The sequence below is a fragment of the Rhinoraja longicauda genome, chromosome 11, assembly GCF_053455715.1.
Source record: "Rhinoraja longicauda isolate Sanriku21f chromosome 11, sRhiLon1.1, whole genome shotgun sequence".
In the NCBI taxonomy this organism is placed as follows: Eukaryota; Metazoa; Chordata; class Chondrichthyes; order Rajiformes; family Arhynchobatidae; genus Rhinoraja; species Rhinoraja longicauda.
In genome coordinates, this window is record NC_135963.1 from 5,654,184 (window position 1) to 5,672,086 (window position 17,903).

Here is a 17,903-nt window from a genome sequence, read left to right on the forward strand (position 1 = left end):
TTGTTTAAGACATGTCAAACATTATATGATAAAGACTAATAATTTGTCAGCATGTTTCTCTCGGGTCATGTGCGTCGCTGCATGTGTGGTTCCATGGCCATGTAGACAAATTTTGATGGGTCAGTTTGTCTTCTGTGCTGATCCCATTTGAGGAGGAGCGTAGGCATGTAACATTGTTTTCATGTTTATTAGGCTAAGGCAAGATTGAGCTCATTTCACCCTCCAGGGGCGAAACGGGTCCTTTGGCCCAACTAGCCCACACCAGCCGACATGGCCCATCCACACTATTTCCACCAGCCCATATTCCTCTAAAACCTATCTACGTACCTGTCGAAATGTTTCTTAAACGTTGTGATACACCTGCTTCAACTAGTCAAGTCAAGTTTATTTGTCACACACACATAAATGTGCAGTGAAATGAAAGATTACCCACAGTCCAACAACAAGAGCAATAAAAGCAATAAAAGAGCAATAAAAATAAGCAATAACACACGCAATCAAACAAAAAGAAACAGAAAGAAAGATCCATCACAGTGAGTCTCCTCCAGTCACCTCCTCACTGTGATGGAAGGCCAGAATGTCTTTTCTCTTCCCCTGCCGTCTTCTCCCGCGGTCAGGCTGTTGCAGTTGCCACATTCCAGGCCGCGCCGGACGGTGAAACCTATATCACATTTACAGTACAATCAAGACAAAAAAACAACATAAAAACACCAAGACAGACAGACTGCAGGTAAGCAGCAGCTGCTAGGGCAGCGCAGGCACAGAGGAACTACCTCCTCCGGCAACTCATTCCCTACACCTACACCCTTTGCTTGAATAAATGACCCCCTCAGGTTCCTATTAAATGTTTCCTCCCTCATCTGAAACCGATGTCTTCTGGTTCCCGATTCCCCTAGAAAGGTTCTTTAACCGTGTCAATTCTTGAAGTCGAGGCGAGCACTTATGGGAACATATGAGGGGCACCCATTGAAATATTACGACTAGGATGCCCAAGGAATGGAAGAAATGTAGGGTTTTTGTTGTAAAACTCTTGACAGTCCAGCACTCACGGGACTTTGGTGTCGGCCTGACATGTTTTGGACCATTGGACATATTAGTGCCACAACACACTTTTAGTTCACTCTTTAAATATTATACAATGGTAGAATGAAGTTTCCATTAATCTGGTGTGTTTGAAGGGAGTGCAGGAAACCGGTGAGTTTGAAGGACATGTGGGAAATGGGACTCAGTCTTATTATTGCACATTTCCTGAGGTGCAGTGAAAAGCTTTGTTTAGCATGCAATCCAAACAGATGAGATAGACCATCGATACAATGAGTTCATACTCAAGCACAATAGATCGAGCAAAGGGGAAACAATGCAGAATATAGCGCTCAGCATTGTAGCGCATCAGTTCCCCAGACAAAGTCCAATGTCCTCAATAGGATAAGAGGTGAATAGAACGGTACCCTAGCTTATGGGTGAATCATCCAGAAGCTTGATAATGGAGGGGAAGAAACTGTTCTTGAGTCTGGTGGTGCACACTTTCAACCTTCTGTACCTTCTGATGGGGGCGGGGAGAATGACTGGGGTGGGACGCTTAGAGGAGGCATGGAGAATGGCCGATGAGCCAGATGATGATATCAGGATTCTGAACAGTGGGATGATGGATGATCAGGATTTGCAGTACTGTTTAGTATTAATATCTTGGTCAACAATTGTATGTTTAAAAATTGCAACAGTTCTGAGGAGAAAGATGTCATCAATTGGATAGATTTTCTTTTGTCCTTTGTTTAAACTGGTTTTTTTTTTAGTGGTACACATTGACATTAAATACCTCTCGTAAAATTTGCAGGTGACAACATGTACAGCTGTGAAAAGTGTAAAAAGTAAGTACTGTGTTTTTTTTTAAATTGGGCCGGAGTTGGACTGAATGGCCTGTTTCCATGCTGTGACTCAATGTACTATGTGGCCAGCAGTTACAGAGGGAACTATCGTGATTTCCACCTTGGTCAGTTTGCTCTTACCTTCTGCACCTTGTGCTTTGCTGGAGGTCGGATGTTGGCACTAGCAGCCATTCTACCACTGAACACGGCACTTCCCATCTGGCCCCTCAGTTTAATGCCAAGGATGGCCGGCACAAGTAGTGTGTTCCCATTCAGTTAAATGTGATTGCTCATCATTAGGGCGGCTCAGTGGCGCAGCGTAGAGTTGCTGCCTTACAGCACTCGGGTTCGATCCTGACTGCGGGTGCTGTCTGTACAGAGTTTGCACGTTCTCCCCGTGACCTGCCTGGGTTTTCCCCGGGTGCTCCGGTTTCCTCCCACGCTCCAAAAACATACAGGTTTGTAGGCTAAGTGGCTTGGTAAAATTGAAAATTGTCCCTAGTGAAGGGTAGTATTAGTATCCGGAGATTGCTGGTTAGCGTGGACTCGGTGGGCCGAAGGGCCTGTTTCCATGCTGTATATATGTATACTAATCCTGTATATAATATGAGTGGCAGGTTAGGTGGACTGTGTATTTTGCTTTATTGTTATTTAAATACTAGAAAGAAAAAACACTACCTTTTTTTATAATTGTATTCATTCATTGGAGTGGACCACTGGTTTATTTATTTATTGTCATGTGTACAGAGATACAGTGAAAAGTATGTTCTGCGTGCTGTCCAGTCTGAAGTAGTGTCTCAACCCGAAACGTCACCCATTCCTTCTCTCCAGAGGTGCTGCCTATCCCGCTGAGTTACTCCAGCTTTTGTCCATCTTCGGTTTAAACCAGCTGCAGTTAAATCTGCAGTTTCTTCTTACACAAATTATACTGTGCAGGAGTACGAAAGATCCTCTTGTGGAGCAGTATGCGGAAAGGTGCCACGTTCTGGCGTCAACCAGTTATACCAAAAACCTAACTAGTTGTTCAACTAGTTAGACCAAGGATCTAAAAGATATTTAAGATCATGTGGCTGTAAGTGATTGTTCAAGAAAATACTGGTTCAGTTGCCGAGAGACAAAATAATATTTTAGCACCAACATCATATCCAGTTTTGTCTTTTCCATGTTCATCTCACAAATGGACACCTGGCTAACAAAGTTAATGCAATGGCAAATAACTTCAGCATTTTTATTGGGGGAAAAACAGGATGGGAACTTCAGGGCTCAGTGTAGTTTAGATACAGCACGGAAACAGGCCTTTCTGCCCACCGAGCCCGCGTCGACCAGCGATCCCCACGCACCAGCACTATCCTACACACTGGAGACAATTTACAATTAGACAACAGTCAATAGGTGCAGGAGTAGGCCATTCGGCCCTTCGAGCCAGCACCGCCATTCAATGTGATCATGGCTGATCATTCTCAATCAATACCCCGTCCCTGCCTTCTCCCCATACCCCCCGACTCCGCTATCCTTAAGAGCTCTATCTAGCTCTCTCTTGAATGCATTCAGAGACTTGGCCTCCACTGCCTTCTGAGGCAGTGAATTCCACGGATTTACAACTCTCTGACTGAAAAAGGTTTTCCTCATCTCCGTTCTAAATGGCCTACCCCTTATTCTTAAACTGTTAAACAATTAAACAATTCTTACCGAAACCAATTAACCTAGAAACCTGCACGTCTTTGGAATGTGGGTGGAAACCGAAGCTCCCGGAGAAAGCTCAGAGGGAGCTCAGTGGTCAGAGGGAGAACGTACAAACTCTGTACAGACAGCACCTGTGGTCAGGATCAAACCCTGGTCTCTGGTGCTGTAAGTCAGCAAATCTACCGCCGTGCCGCCCGAGGTGAATGAATGTTACGCAGGTTGCCACAGGTCTTCCAAATGGTGAGGGCAGTGCAGTATAGGGAAGCACCCCTGCTTTCAATTTAATTGTTACGGTAAATAAATGTTCAGCAATTTTGCTTGGGGAATTAACTGAATGCTGTTCATTAAAAGATAGAGGGTATATTATCTTTTTTAATGGGGTGGGGAGAGGAAATTACTTTTGTTTTCTTTATCCAACATTTTTTCCATTTTTCTAGGTTAAGAAATGGGGTAAAATTCTGCAAAGTGCTAATGTTGCCAGAGGTAGGTATCTGTTGTGACTTGGAATTGTTTGTTTCCACAGGCTAAATAACCTTTAGATCTAGTAACTTTCAATAATTCAATTATTCTGTGGAATTCCGAGATCCTTCTCTGGTAGGGTTAAGGTATTGTGCAATTTACCAACGTTTCAGGATCTAGGCAAGACCTAGATTTATTATGGTTCAACCCTAATTGACCTTCAGAAGATGGTGGTAAACTACCACTGCTGCCATTGTGGGAAGGGCTTTCCCACACAGTGCCACCTCGATGTGGTTGTTCCAGGATTCCGATTTGGTGACAAGAAGGAAGGGTAATATTCCAAATTTGGGGTTGTGTACGACTTGGAACAGAGTGATGTATCCATGTGTCAGCTGCCCTCGTCCTAGGTGAATAAAGACCACAGGTTTGTGAAGTAACATTGGAATAGATTTATCCTTGCATTTTTTTTAGACCTAGTTTAGCATAACTGCAATACTTTAGACTTCAGATATACAGCACGGAAACAGGCTCTTCGGCCCACCGAGTCACCGTAGACCAGTGATCACCCTGTACACAGCGAAGGTATTTATTCACAAAATGCTGGAGTAACTCAGCAGGTCAGGCAGCATCTCAGGAGAGAAGGAATGGGTGACGTTTCGGGTCGAGACCCTTCTTCAGACTGTACACAGGTACTTTCCTACATGCACTAGGCACAATTTACAATTTTACCTAAGCCAATTAACCTACAAACCTGTGTTTTTGGAGTGTGGGAGGGAACCAGAGCACCCGGAGAAAACCCATGCAGTCGCAGGGAGAATGTACAGACAGCGCCCATAGTCAGGATCGAACCAGGGTCCCTGGCACTGTAAAGGCAGCAGCTCTGCCACTGTTTTGCTGTGCTGCAATTTTCTAGGTTAGTTTCTCATTTTTAGATATGCTTCATCAGCCATGTTGTTGTGCACTTCTCCCTAAACCAGGGTCTATCCGCCTTCATTCTAAGATAGAGAGATTTGCTGAGTCATCGCTATATAGATCGTGGTGGCGTTCATTTCATTGGAGTGGACAGATTGCTGAGGACAAGGTCAAGCTGATTTATCTTTCATGTTAGTTCAATTATTATCTGGCACAGACCCACTCTAGTATTCATTTGTTTTATGATTTGGTCATGGTGTCGAACACGCAATGTAGAACATAGGAACAGTGCAGCCCAGGAACAGTCCCTTTGGCCAACAATATCTGTGCCGAACATGGTGCCAAAATCAACTGCTATCCGCCTGTACATAATCCATATCCCTCCATTCCCTGTACTGTATATTCTCGTGCTTATCTAAAAGGTTCTTGAATGTCACAATTGTTTCTGCCTCCATCATCACCCATGGCAGTATGTTCTCGGCACTCACCACTCCCCGTGTTATGGTCATATAGCATGGGTAGAGACCCTTCAGCCATTTATCCACACCGATCAAAATCTCCATCTATGCTGCACACATTTGCCAGTGTTTGACCCATAGACTTCTAAACCGTCCTATCCATGTGCCTGCCTAAATGCCTTTGAAATATTGTTACTTTGCCTGCCTCAATCAGTTCCTCTGACAGCCCATTCCATTATAATTACAATTCTCCGTGTGGGAAAAGTGCCCTGGAGGTTCCTATTAAATCTTTCCCTCTCATCATCAACCTATGCTGTCTAGTTCTTGATTCCCCAGCTCTAGGAAAGAAAATTCTGTACATTCACCCTAACTATTCATGTTTACATGTTTACATATTCTGTTGTGCTGCTGCATGTATGAATTTCATTGTTCTATCTGGGACATATGACAATAAAACACTCTTGACTCTAATGACACTTAATGACTTCCAATTGAAACATATTGTTGGATTTGGAAGATAATCTTCAGGTCCCTCAGGTCGGCCGATTTGGGGCTACTCACTATCCCGCGGTCTAGGCTTAAGCTCAGGGGTGACCGCGCTTTTGCGGTTGCAGCTCCGAGACTGTGGAACAGCATCCCTCTCCCCATCAGAACTGCCCCCTCCATCGACTCCAGGCTCAAAACCTATTTCTACTCCCTAGCGTTTGAGGCCCTGTGAACTGTTTATGTATGTGCTGTTATGTTTGTGTGCCATTGTATGTTCGTTTCTTAGTACCTGAACTGATGTACAGCACTTTGGTCAACATGGGTTGTTTATAAATGTGCTATACAAATAAAATTGACTTGACTTGACTTGCAGATTTTGTGCATCCACTTGAAGAGATTCAGGCATGAACTCATGTTTTCCACCAAAATCAACAATCATGTGTCATTTCCATTGGAAGGACTTGATCTTCAGCCTTTCCTCGCTAAAGAAAGCCCTTCTCAAATCACAACCTATGAGCTTTTATCTGTTATCTGCCACCATGGTACCGCAAGTTGTGAGTATACCTGATTGAGATGTCAATATAATGGTTGAATCTTTAACTGTGTTGTATATTTCTTGGAAAGATTTAAGATTGCCTCCCTTGCACTTGAACCCCCCCCCCCCCCTCCCCCCCAGTTACCACTGACGACCAAGACATTTTTGCATTGTTTTGCTTTTAGTTTTAGTTTTTTTTTTAAAAGGGCTAGTTGTTCACAGATAGTTATTGCAGAATGATTGCTGGGTTTTACACCCGACAAGGGGGGGGGGGACCGCAGTGAGGGGGAGGGAGGGGCGGGAGAACAAAGGAGAACAAAGGAGGTACCTGGTGTGGGGGTACCTTGTAACTTTGTCAGTGCCCTTTATGTGGCGACTATTTGCATACCTTGGGTCGGCAAGCAAAGAATTTCACTGTGACTTGTCACCTGTGACAATAAAGCATTCATTCATTCAATTAAGAAAATAGAAATGTTAATGGCATTCAAATGTTCCTTTCGGCATCTGACTACTGAAGAGAGCCGAGGATTAGATTTTGCAAACCTGGATTCTACTGCCCAGAATCTCTATTGGCTGCCCCTGTTCAATTAGATACCCCGTCCAGATTTGGCACAGATGAAGGTAGACAGTCGGAGCCTTTTTCCTTGCGTGAAAATGTCAAAGGCTGGAGGGCATAGCTTTAAGGCGAGAGGAGGAAAGTTTAAAAGAGATGCGCAGGTCAAGTTTTTATTTTCACAGAGTGGTGGGTGCTTGGAACACCCTGCCAATGGTGAAGGGTGGAGCCAGGTAGAAAAGTGGCATCAGATAAAAATAGTGGCGTTTGCGAGGCATTTAGATAGGCACATGGATGTGCAGAGTATGGAGGGATATGAATCACATGTAAGCAGAGGAGGTTAGTTTACCTTGGCATCATGTTCGGCACAGACATTGTAGGCCAAAGGGCCTGTTCTTGTGCTATGCTGTTCTATTTCCTTCATAAAAACAGATTAGCCAGTTATTACCTTGTAGCCTGCTGTGTTCAAATTGCCAGTGATGTTTCCTGGATCATAACCATGAACCTCATTGGCTGTACAATGTATTGCAAGGTCCAGAGGTCATAACACCTGTTTTTTTGGTAGTAAACGTAGTTTATTGTTTCATAGCAATTCCAAGTTTGGCTCAGTGTCTCTCTGCTAACCTCCATATTAAATATCATTGATCCATTCCTGTAGCCACTTGAAGTAGAAGGTTGTAGATTTCATTGACGTTCTTGGCAAAAAAATACGTCAAAACTTTGACAGGTAGTGAGATACAGATGATTAGTCTTTACCCTTCAATGGACCAGTGAATAGAAACAGTTTATAGCAAATTCATCACCCGAAGCTTTTTTAAAATTTAACCCCTGTGGTCTCTGCTTTTCCTTTTCCTTCCTTTCTTTGTTCTTTTGGGGGAAAAAACTCCTTCATTAGGGTTTTAGATGGAAGTGTGGGGAATAGAGGGATGTATGAATCATGTACAGGCAGATTAGTTCAGTTTAATTGGCATCATGTTCAGCACAAACGTTCTGGGCCGAAGTATTGTTCTATGTTCTTATTTTATACTTTCATCTTTGCTTTGTATTAAAGGGAATCGAAAGATGTGGAGATAAGGCAGAGAAAAGCTAAGGTGGAAATCAGCCGTGATCAGGCCTGACTCACGGAATGGTTGACCTCTGGTTTAATCTTGTGCTGCACTTTTCCATAACATTCTACAATTACATTACAATTAAAATACTTATTTCTGTTTTTATTTCCAGTATCCCTTTTCATGAAGCCCAAAATGCTATCATTTTAGTTTAGTTTATTGTCACCTGTACCGAGGTACAGTGAAAAGCTTTTGTTGCGTGCTAGCCAGTTAGCGGAAAGACAATATATGATTACAATCGAGCCATTCAGTGCCTGTAGGAGTAGAGATTCAAAAGCATGGAGCGAGTGTGATGCGTGATTGCAGATCCGCTTGTGTGACCAGCACACAAACAGTCGCCTGGGTTGGGCGCCATCTTTTAAGGACACTTTATCTTTATCACTGTTTGAAAAAATTTAAACAGTTTGATATTGTCTAGTTGGGGAAAAAAGTTAGGGTCATGAAGGGGATTCAAAGGGTGCCACTTGCAAAGTAAATTGCTAAGGCGTTTATCTAAACAGACAATTGAAACATATTCTTGAAGGCAAGAATATGGTTCAAATCAGAGTTGAATATCTCTGCAAAGGTTCTTGTGGTCACTGAAGTTATGACTCTCTCTTATGTGCTCTCCTTAGATCATCTTGAGGAAAAGAGAGCTGGAAAGCGTGCAGAGAAGATTTACAACAATTTTGCCAGGACTCGAGGGCCTGAGTTATAGGGAGAAGTTGGTCAGGCTAGGACTTTATTCCTTAGAGTGTAAGAAACTAAACAGTGACCTTATAGCGGTGTATAAAAATCATGAGGGGCATAGATAAACTGAACACATGAGGTATTTTTTCCAGAGTAGGGGAATCGTGTGGGAGGCCGTAGATTTAAGGAGAGGCTTTATAAGGGGCTTGAGAGGCAACTTTTTCCACACACAGGGTGGTGAGTAAATGGAAAGACTTACCAGAGGATGCAGATGTAGCAGGTACAATAACATTTAGATAACATTTGGACAGCGACATGGGTACGAAATGTTAGTGGGCTACAGGCTGCAGATGCTGGTTTATACTGAAGATGGACACAAAATGCTGGAGTAATTCAACAGGTCAGGCAGCATCTCTGGAGAAAAAGAATAGGCCACGTTTCGGGTTGGAACCCTTCTTCAGACAAAGTAGCGTTGGCGGGTGGAGGTGGGGGGAGGGGGAAATAAACTGGAGGCGAGAAAAGGCCAGAACAATTCAGGGCCGGCAACATATGGCCTCAGGAAGGGTGGTCCATAATGGCCCATTGTTGGCTATCGGAGGTGTGATAACAAAAGGGATAGAAGGATGCCAACAGTGGCAGTGGTCGGACGATTAGGGTGGAGGACTAGTCAGTTTGCTCATTTATTGTATGTTTCTTTTCAGTCTAATCAGTCGTTAAAAATGCTCTGCGTTTGTTGAAGTTTATATTTATCCCTTCTCTCTAACGGCAGGTGGCCACTACACTGCCTTTTGCCTAAATGACCTGAACGACCGATGGTACGAATTTGATGACCAAACTGTAACGGAGGTGTCTCAGTCGACTGTGCAGAATGCAGAGGCTTATGTGCTCTTCTACAGGTAACTCAGCCTCTTGATGAAAGCTGCTGGCTTTTATTCTCAGTCCAAGAATTTGTGCTCCCACAAAAGACCTGATTTTGACCAATCCCCAAGAAAAACGTCCTTTCAGGCCACTCGCAGCCTCTCTCAAGCACCAAGCAGGGAATTGTGGATGCAGCCCAGACCATTACGCAAACCAACCTCCCTTCCATTGACTCCATTTACACCTCGCGTTGCTTCGGCAAGGCCAGCAGCATAATCAAGTACGAGTCGCACCCCGATCACTCTCTCTTCTCCCCTCTCCCATTGGGCAAAAAGTACAGAAATGTGAAAATGCACACCTCCAGATTCAGGGACAGTTTCTTACTAGCTGTTATCAGGCAACTGAACCCATCCTACCACAACCAGAGAGCAGTGCTGAACTACTATCAAGCTCATCGGGGACCTTCGGACTATCTTTGATCGGACATTACTGGCTTTATCTTGCACTAAACGTTATTCCCTTACTATGTACCTGTACACTGCGCATGGCTTGATTGTAATCATGTATTGTCTTTCAGCTGACTGTTTAGCACGCAACAAAAGCTTTTCACTGTACCTCGGTACACTTGACAATAAACTGAACTGAAACGGAACTGAAGTTTGAATAAAGAAACCTAATAACCTTACATAACAGTCCAGCATAGGAACAGGCCCTTCTGCCCACAATGCCCTTGCCGAGCATGATGCAATGTCAAACCAATCTCCTCTGCCAGCATGTGATCCATACCCCCTATTCCCTGCATATTCATGTGCTGACAGAGTAATGCAGTGTGGAAACAGGCCCTTTGGCACAACTTTCCCACGCCGGCCAACATGTCCCAGCTACACTAGTCAAAAAGCCTTTCTAAAGATATCTATCTATCTATAAATATCTATCTCTTTCTGTCCAAAAGCCTCTTAAGTGGCACTTGCATATCTGCCCTCCGCCAGCACCCTTGATAGCATTGGCAGTGTGTTCCAGGCACCCACCACTCTCTGTGTTAAAAAAAACACTTGTCCCACACATCTCCTTTAAATCTTGCCTCTCTCACGTTAAACTTATGCCCTTTAGTCTTTAACTTTTCCACCCGAGAAGGATTCTGACTGTCTACCCTCTCGATACCTCTCAGTATTTTAGATATTTCCATCTCCTCTTTGTCTCTCCAGTCCAGCGAAAACATTCCAAGTTTGTCCCACCTTTTTTTTGTTGTTGTTGCAAATACCCTCTTATTCAGGCAGCATTCTGGTAAACCTGCCCATCCTTAGTTTGTTAGTTTACTTTATTGTCACGTGTACACTTTTCTTGCCTGCTAACCAATCAGCGGAAAGACAATACATGATTACAGTCGAGCTATTCACAGTATAGATACATTATAAGGGAATAACGTGAAGAAAGTAAGAGATTTTGCTATCGGAGCAGAGGTTTAAAAGAGGAGAGAGATTGTAATGCGTGAATGCCGATCCACTTGTGTGAGTAGCACATGGTCGCCTGGGTTGGATGCCGTCTTGCATCTGTTTTCTGCAAAGGATAGTTCATATCTTCTTGGTTTAGTGGCAATAGCCCTGGTTAATATTCACACATGACTTTCTATGCTGGCAAATTAACGTACGTCCCAGTTACAATGTCACAAAATAAAGTTTTCAGTTAAATGAAGCTTCAAATCGAGATCCTGTGCACCTGTTCTAACATTATTTAAAAACACCAGGGATATTCTCCCTTCTGTAAGTCCTAACCATCTCATAACCAATATCACAAGACACAGTGCTGGAGTAACTTAGTGGGTCAGGCAGCATCACCGGCGAACGTGGATAGGTGACGTTTTGGGTCGGGAGTGTCTTAAGACAAATTGTATTGGGGACAGAAAGCTGGAAGAGAGGAGGGGCAGGATAAAGCCTGGCAAGTGATAGGTGGTTGCAGGTGAGGGGGTTTTAGCTGGGTAGATGGTTGGACAAAGGCCAGGGACACCAAGACTAAAGATGTTAGAGATGATGCAAGGAAGGAATGTAGGAATGGAAGAGGGGGAGGCTGGTGGGGGTGAGGGGAGAAATGGATGTGAGTCCAGGTGGGGCAATGGGAAGGAGGGGGAGTGGCAAAGGGTGAGGGAGGCTTAGTAAGTCACCTTAAATTAGAGAATTCAATGTTCATACCATTGGACTGTAAGCTACACAAGTGGAATATGAGGTGCTGCCAGACAAGTCTCCAGTCTGAAGAAGGGTCTGACCCGAAACATCGACTATTCTTTTTCTCCAGAGATGCTGCCTGACCCACTCAGTTACTCCAGCATTTTGTCTATTTTTGGTATAAACCAGCATCTGTAGTTTCTTCCTGCACATGGCTTTAAGCAGAAAGCCACAAGTGAAAATTACGTGTAAGGAGATAGGAAAAGAACAGTAATGGGACTGATAGAACTGATTTCCCACCTATACACTGGTTGGCAAACACGAAAGCACTGGAGGAACTCAGCGGGTCAGGCAGGCAGCATCTGTGGATGGAATGGACAGGTGACAGTCTGAAGAAGAATCCTGACCTGAAGCATCGCCTGTCCATTCCCTCAGTTGCTGCTTTCCTGTGGAATTCATCCAGTACTTTGTGTTTTGCTCTAGATTCTAGCATCTGCAGTTTTTGCATCTCCTGTATACTGAATGGGTCTAATCGGCCATGTATCTGTGAATTTCCCGGGTATCCCCTGCTTGCCAAACATTTTAACTCCCCTTCCCATTCCCATACTGACCTTCCTGTCCTGGGCCTCCTCCATTGTCAGAGTGTAGCCACACACAAATTGAAGGAACAGCACATTATATTTCACTTGGGCAGCTTACAACCCAGCGGCATGAATGTTGATTTTTCTCATTTCAAGTAACCCCTGCATTCCCTGTCTCCCCAACCCTGGTCGTCCTGCCAGTTCCATTGTTCACATCCACATATCCCTTCATTATCACTGCTTCAACAGCCATCAATGGACCATTGTGGTCTCCATCTTTCCTTGGTTGTTGGTGCTGATTTGTGCTGAACCTTTTCATGCCTCTAGTTTCCCGCCCTCCTGACTCTCAGTCTGAAGAAGGGTCTCGACCCGAAATGTCACCGATTCCTTTTCTCCGGTGATGCTGCCTGACCCGCTGAGTTACTCCAGCATGTTGCGTCTTATCTTCTGTGAATTTGAAGTAGGCCTTTCCCATTCCTATTACATGCCTCAATATCTCCATTGTGTGTTTGACAACTGTGATGGCCCACACTTTAGTGAGCTTTGGCAGTGGGCTGACCTATGTCTTATATATTCTCTTGGGCTGTCAGTCACTGCTTTAAGATGCTCGCTGCATTGTCCCAGTCTAACAAGGTTAATTTATTTCTTTTTTTAAAATTGAGAAGCAGAAAAAAATTTGATTGAAGTCCAGATAAAATTCGGTATTGCTATCAGAAGCAGAAAATAATTGTGAAGCCTTCGTGCCTCCGAAATATTTCTTTGCCGATTCACTGCAATCTGTCACACTTTCTCTGTGGCTTAAAAACTGATCCAATTCTGCGTCGCCGCAATGAAAAGAAATGCCTTCGGGGGACCTGCGTGATTACCATAATATTCAAAACTATAATCAGATTAGTTTAGACTTCCAAAGGAACATGTGGGGTTTGAAGTCGGTTCCAATCGTGTATGTGCATGCAGTAGGTAGTTGTATAACTAGCGCACTGCAGCTATTTTCCTCCTTTGCTGCAGCCTATGAAAATGATCAATCACTTGCTTTAAAACACCAAATCTATAAAGTTTGCACACTGCGGAATTTAATATTCCTCTGCCAAATCTTTCTCCTGGTTTTCTGTTTTTGACATTTACTATTTACAGAGCTTCAACAGCCAAAGGTGCACAATTTAGGAGCCCTAATATTCACTTGCACTTCCAGATAAGTTCCTCCCACTGGAATCAAGAAAGCGTTTCACTTGTTTGGAAGGGTTCCCACCCGAAACGTCAGCTATTGTTTCCACTGACTAGATAGCACGCAGCAAAAGCCTTTCACTGAACCTTGGTACATCTGGCAAACTAATCTCCAGAGATGCTGCCTGACCCGCTGAGTTATTCAAGCATTTTGTGTAAACCAGCATCTGCAGTTCCTTCCTAACGTTTTTGCACCAGTTTCGGAGAACAAATTTTCACACAGAGGGTGGTGGGTGCATGGAATGAGCTGCCAGAGGGGGTAGTTGAGGCAAGTACAATCACAACATTTGAACAGGTACATGGATAGGAACGGTTTGGAGGGATATGGGCCAAATTCAGCAGTTGGGAGTAGTGCAGAGGGAGCATTGTGGGCAATATAATATAAGAAAATAACTGCAGATGCTGGTACAAATCGATTTATTCACAAAATGCTGGAGTAACTCAGCAGGTCAGGCAGCATCTCGGGAGAGAAGGAATGGGTGACGTTTCGGGTCGAGACGAGACCCGAAACGTCACCCATTCCTTCTCTCCCGAGATGCTGCCTGACCTGCTGAGTTACTCCAGCATTTTGTGAATAAATCGCATTGTGGGCAAGTTGGGGCAAAGGACCTGTTTCCATGCTGTGCTAGTCTAAATAGAGACCATCTTCTGTTTCGTTCATGAATTTGTTACATTTTCTGTGCTCTCTTTATTGTTCATGTCTGCAGAAAAGCCAAAGCAGTGAGTAGAAATATTAAATATGGTAAAGTTAGTGTTTTTCCTTACTCAGTGAGATAATTGTCTGATGTCATTTCATAGAACATATAACAGCACAGCACAAGAACAGCCCCTTCAGCCCATAATGTCTGTGCCGAACACGATGCCAAGACCAACCTTTATCTGCCTGCAAGGAATCCCTAACCCTCCATTTGCTGCATATCCATGTGCCAATCCAAAAATCTCTTAAATGCAACTATCATATCTGCCTCAATCACCACCCCTAGCAGCGCGTTCCAGGCACTTGCCACCTTTTGTATATTAAAAAATATATACCCCTCGCGCTCCTTTAAACTTTGCCGCTCTCACTTTAAAACTATGCCCTCTAGTATTTGCTTTTTCCATCCGGGGGAAAAAAAGCACCCGTCTATCCTATCTACGTCTCTCATAATTTTATATACTCATGTCAAGTCTCCCCACAACCTTCGGCGTTCCGGAGAAAACAATCCAAGTCTGTCCAGCCTCTCCCTGTAGCTAATCCCCCCTAATCTAGTCATCATTTAGGTAAACTATCTCATTCATTGTTCCTGCAGTGTTTTTCCCATTTGGCCCAATTAGTATAACCTGTATCTGCACAGAGTACATTTATTTGGGTAGATGGGGAGGAGAGTAAGTTTGGAGTACACACCAAAGAAAGAGGCAAAACAGGGTCTATAGTAACTTTTTATAAGGAACTTGGAGTCATACAGCACAGAAACAGGTCCTACGGCCCATGCTGAACAAGATGCCCCATCTACGCCGGTTCCACCTGCTCGTGTTTGGTTCACATCCCTCTAAACCTTTCCAATCCATGTAACTGTCCATACGTCTGTTGTTATTGTACCTGCCTCAACTACCCCCTCTGGTAGCTCGTTCCGGATACCCACAGTATGGAAAGGGTAACCCCTCAGAATCCTATTAAATCTTTCCCCTCTTACCTTAAACTTGTCCTCTTGATTCCCCTGTTCTGCATTTAAATGTAAATTGAGAAGAAAATTGTTTTGGGACATTGGGGGAAACAAAAGGGGCAGACTAATTGGATAGCTTTCAAAGGACTGACTTACGAACAAGGGACTCCCATGTTATAAGGGGAGAGATTTATCATGTGAAGGAATCTCCTTATGATTTTTTCACTCTGGATCAATAGACAATAAGTGCAGGAGTAGCATCTCAGGAGAGAAGGAATGGGCGACGTTTCGGGTCTCCAGCATTTTGTGAATAAATATCTTCGATTTGTACCAGCATCTGCAGTTATTTTCTTACAATAGGTGCAGGAGGAGGCCATTCGGCCCTTCGAACCAGCACCGCCATTCAATGTGATCATGGCTGATCATTCACAATCAGTACCCCGTTCCTGCCTTCTCCCCATACCCCCTGACTCCACTGTCCTTAAGAGCTCTATCTAGCTCTCTCTTAGACAATAGACAATAGGTGCAGGAGTAGGCCATTCGGCCCTTGAATGAGCAAATTGAGCAAATTAAGAAGTGTGTTCATTTAATTCATTTCACCAGACAGAGCGGCACGGTGGCGCAGCGGTAGAGTTGCTGCTTTACAGCTCAAGAGACCCAGGTGTGATCTTGACTATGGGTGCCGTCTGTAAGGAGCTTGTATGTTCTCCCTGTGACCGCGTGAGTTTTCTCTGGGTTCTCCGGGTTTCTTCCACACTCCAAAAGACGTGCAGGTTTGTAGCTTAATTGGCTTCGGTAAAATTGTAAAATTGGCCCTCGTGTGTAGGATAGTGCTAGTGTCCAGGGTGGTTGCTGGTCGACACAGATTTGGTGGGCCGGAGGGCCTGTTTTCTTGCTGTATCTCTAAACTAAATTAAATGATTTTTTTGGCTTCGTGTTTGAGTGTTCATAGCAATGACACAGATAATCCCTCTGCGACAGAAAACCCACGGGAAGAACGTACAAACTCCGTACAAATAGCACCCGTAGTCAGGATGGCGCCAGGGTCTCTGGCACTGTAAGGCAGCAACTCCACCGCTGCGCCACCGTGCCATCCTTAGTGGTGAAATGAATTAAATGAGGATGAAATGGAGGGTGGGGAGAACCTCGGGGAAATCTAGCCGCTGTGAAGTTCAGTGCTGCAGCGTCTTCTATTTTCACTCGTCAGGAAGAGCAGCGAAGACATGCAGAAGGAAAGGCAGCGAGTAACTCATCTGCTGAATATGATGGAGCCAAGCCTGCTCCAATTCTACATCTCCCGACAGTGGCTGAACAAATTCAAGACGTTTGCAGAGCCTGGGCCCATCAGCAATAAAGAGTTTCTCTGTGTTCATGGAGGTAAGGCCATGCTCAAAGTGCACTGTACATGTGTGCACTCTGCACTCTCTCTCTCTCTCTCTCTCTCTCACACTCTGCACTCTCTCTCTCACAGTCTGCACTCTCTCACACACATGGCACTGATGATGGCTCCCATGGTGTACCGCTCCTTGCTGTTTTGTATGTTTGTTCGTTTGTGTTGTCTGAGGAAATCCCACGAAGATCACTTTCATGAGAGAGGTACTCCTTAACTTCAGACATACGGTACCTTCAAACCTTCAAGTTTATTTTCACCCACATGTTTAGACCGTAATGTTGTATCCTTATTGTTTTGATGTGGTTATGCTTTATCCTTAATTGTCAACTGTTGTCATTTGTGAGCTTAGTACCAAGGCACATTCCTTGTATATGCACATACTTGTCCAATAAACTTATTCATTCATTCATTCAAATTATTAACTCTCCCAATAACCCACTGGTTGCTTACAGACCATAGATTCGATCCCAGCCAGCTCTTCCATTTACAATTAACCTCAACGTTCCTGGACTACCGTGGGTTTCTGATCCTGAAACCAATGCAGTAATATTTATAAAATGGCTGCTGAATAGTAGATAGACAGACGACACCTGGGTATGAAGAAGCGTCTCGACCCGAAATGTCACCAATTCCTTCTCTCCCGGAGATGCTGCCTGTCCCGCTGAGTTACTCCACCATATTGCGTCTATCTTCGGTGTCCACCAGCATCTGTAGCTCCTTCCTACACATTTTGTCTGCTGCATAGCAGAGACATGCTGGACTGCCCAAGGTATCAAAGGAAGCTTTCTGCCTACAGAACTGTTCTCAAACAAATAATATCTTCAGAATATCACAGTATTCAACATTTTCCCTTAAAGAATTGAAAGATTACATACAGATGACCAACATGTCTTTTTTTTATGGAGTCATATGGCATGGAAACAGGCCCTTCAGCCCAACTTGCCCACGCTGACCAATACATCCTGTCTATATTAGTCCCACCTGCTTGCTTTTGGCCCATATCCCTCTAAACCTATCCTATCCATGTACCTTTGTAAATGTTTCTTAAATGTTGCGATAGTACCTGCCTCAACTACTGCCTCCAGCAGCTTGTTCCATACACCCACCACCCTTTGTGTGAAAAAAAAAAGTTACTCCAGGTTTCCATTAAATATTTCCCCCTCCACCTTAAACCTATGTCATCTGGTTCTCAATTCCCTTACTTTGGGCCTAAGTCTCCGTTTGTTTACCCGATCTATTCCTCTCGTGATTTTATACGCATCATCCTTTTGCATTCCAAGGAACAAAGCCCGAGCCTGCTCAACCTCTTCCTATAG

The 17,903-nt window shown here is 44.1% G+C and overlaps 1 protein-coding gene across 2 annotated transcripts in view; it reads left to right on the plus strand.

The window, feature by feature from the left end:
* Positions 1 to 17,903, plus strand: part of usp33 (ubiquitin specific peptidase 33) — an 85,273-nt gene that overhangs the window by 37,101 nt on the left and 30,269 nt on the right. For both annotated transcript variants that reach the window (XM_078408162.1, XM_078408163.1), the window contains exons 15-19: positions 1,835 to 1,868; positions 3,986 to 4,031; positions 6,237 to 6,417; positions 9,499 to 9,625; positions 16,402 to 16,571. In XM_078408162.1, the coding sequence (XP_078264288.1) occupies positions 1,835 to 1,868; positions 3,986 to 4,031; positions 6,237 to 6,417; positions 9,499 to 9,625; positions 16,402 to 16,571 (558 nt within the window). The remainder of the gene's footprint in view (positions 1 to 1,834; positions 1,869 to 3,985; positions 4,032 to 6,236; positions 6,418 to 9,498; positions 9,626 to 16,401; positions 16,572 to 17,903) is intronic.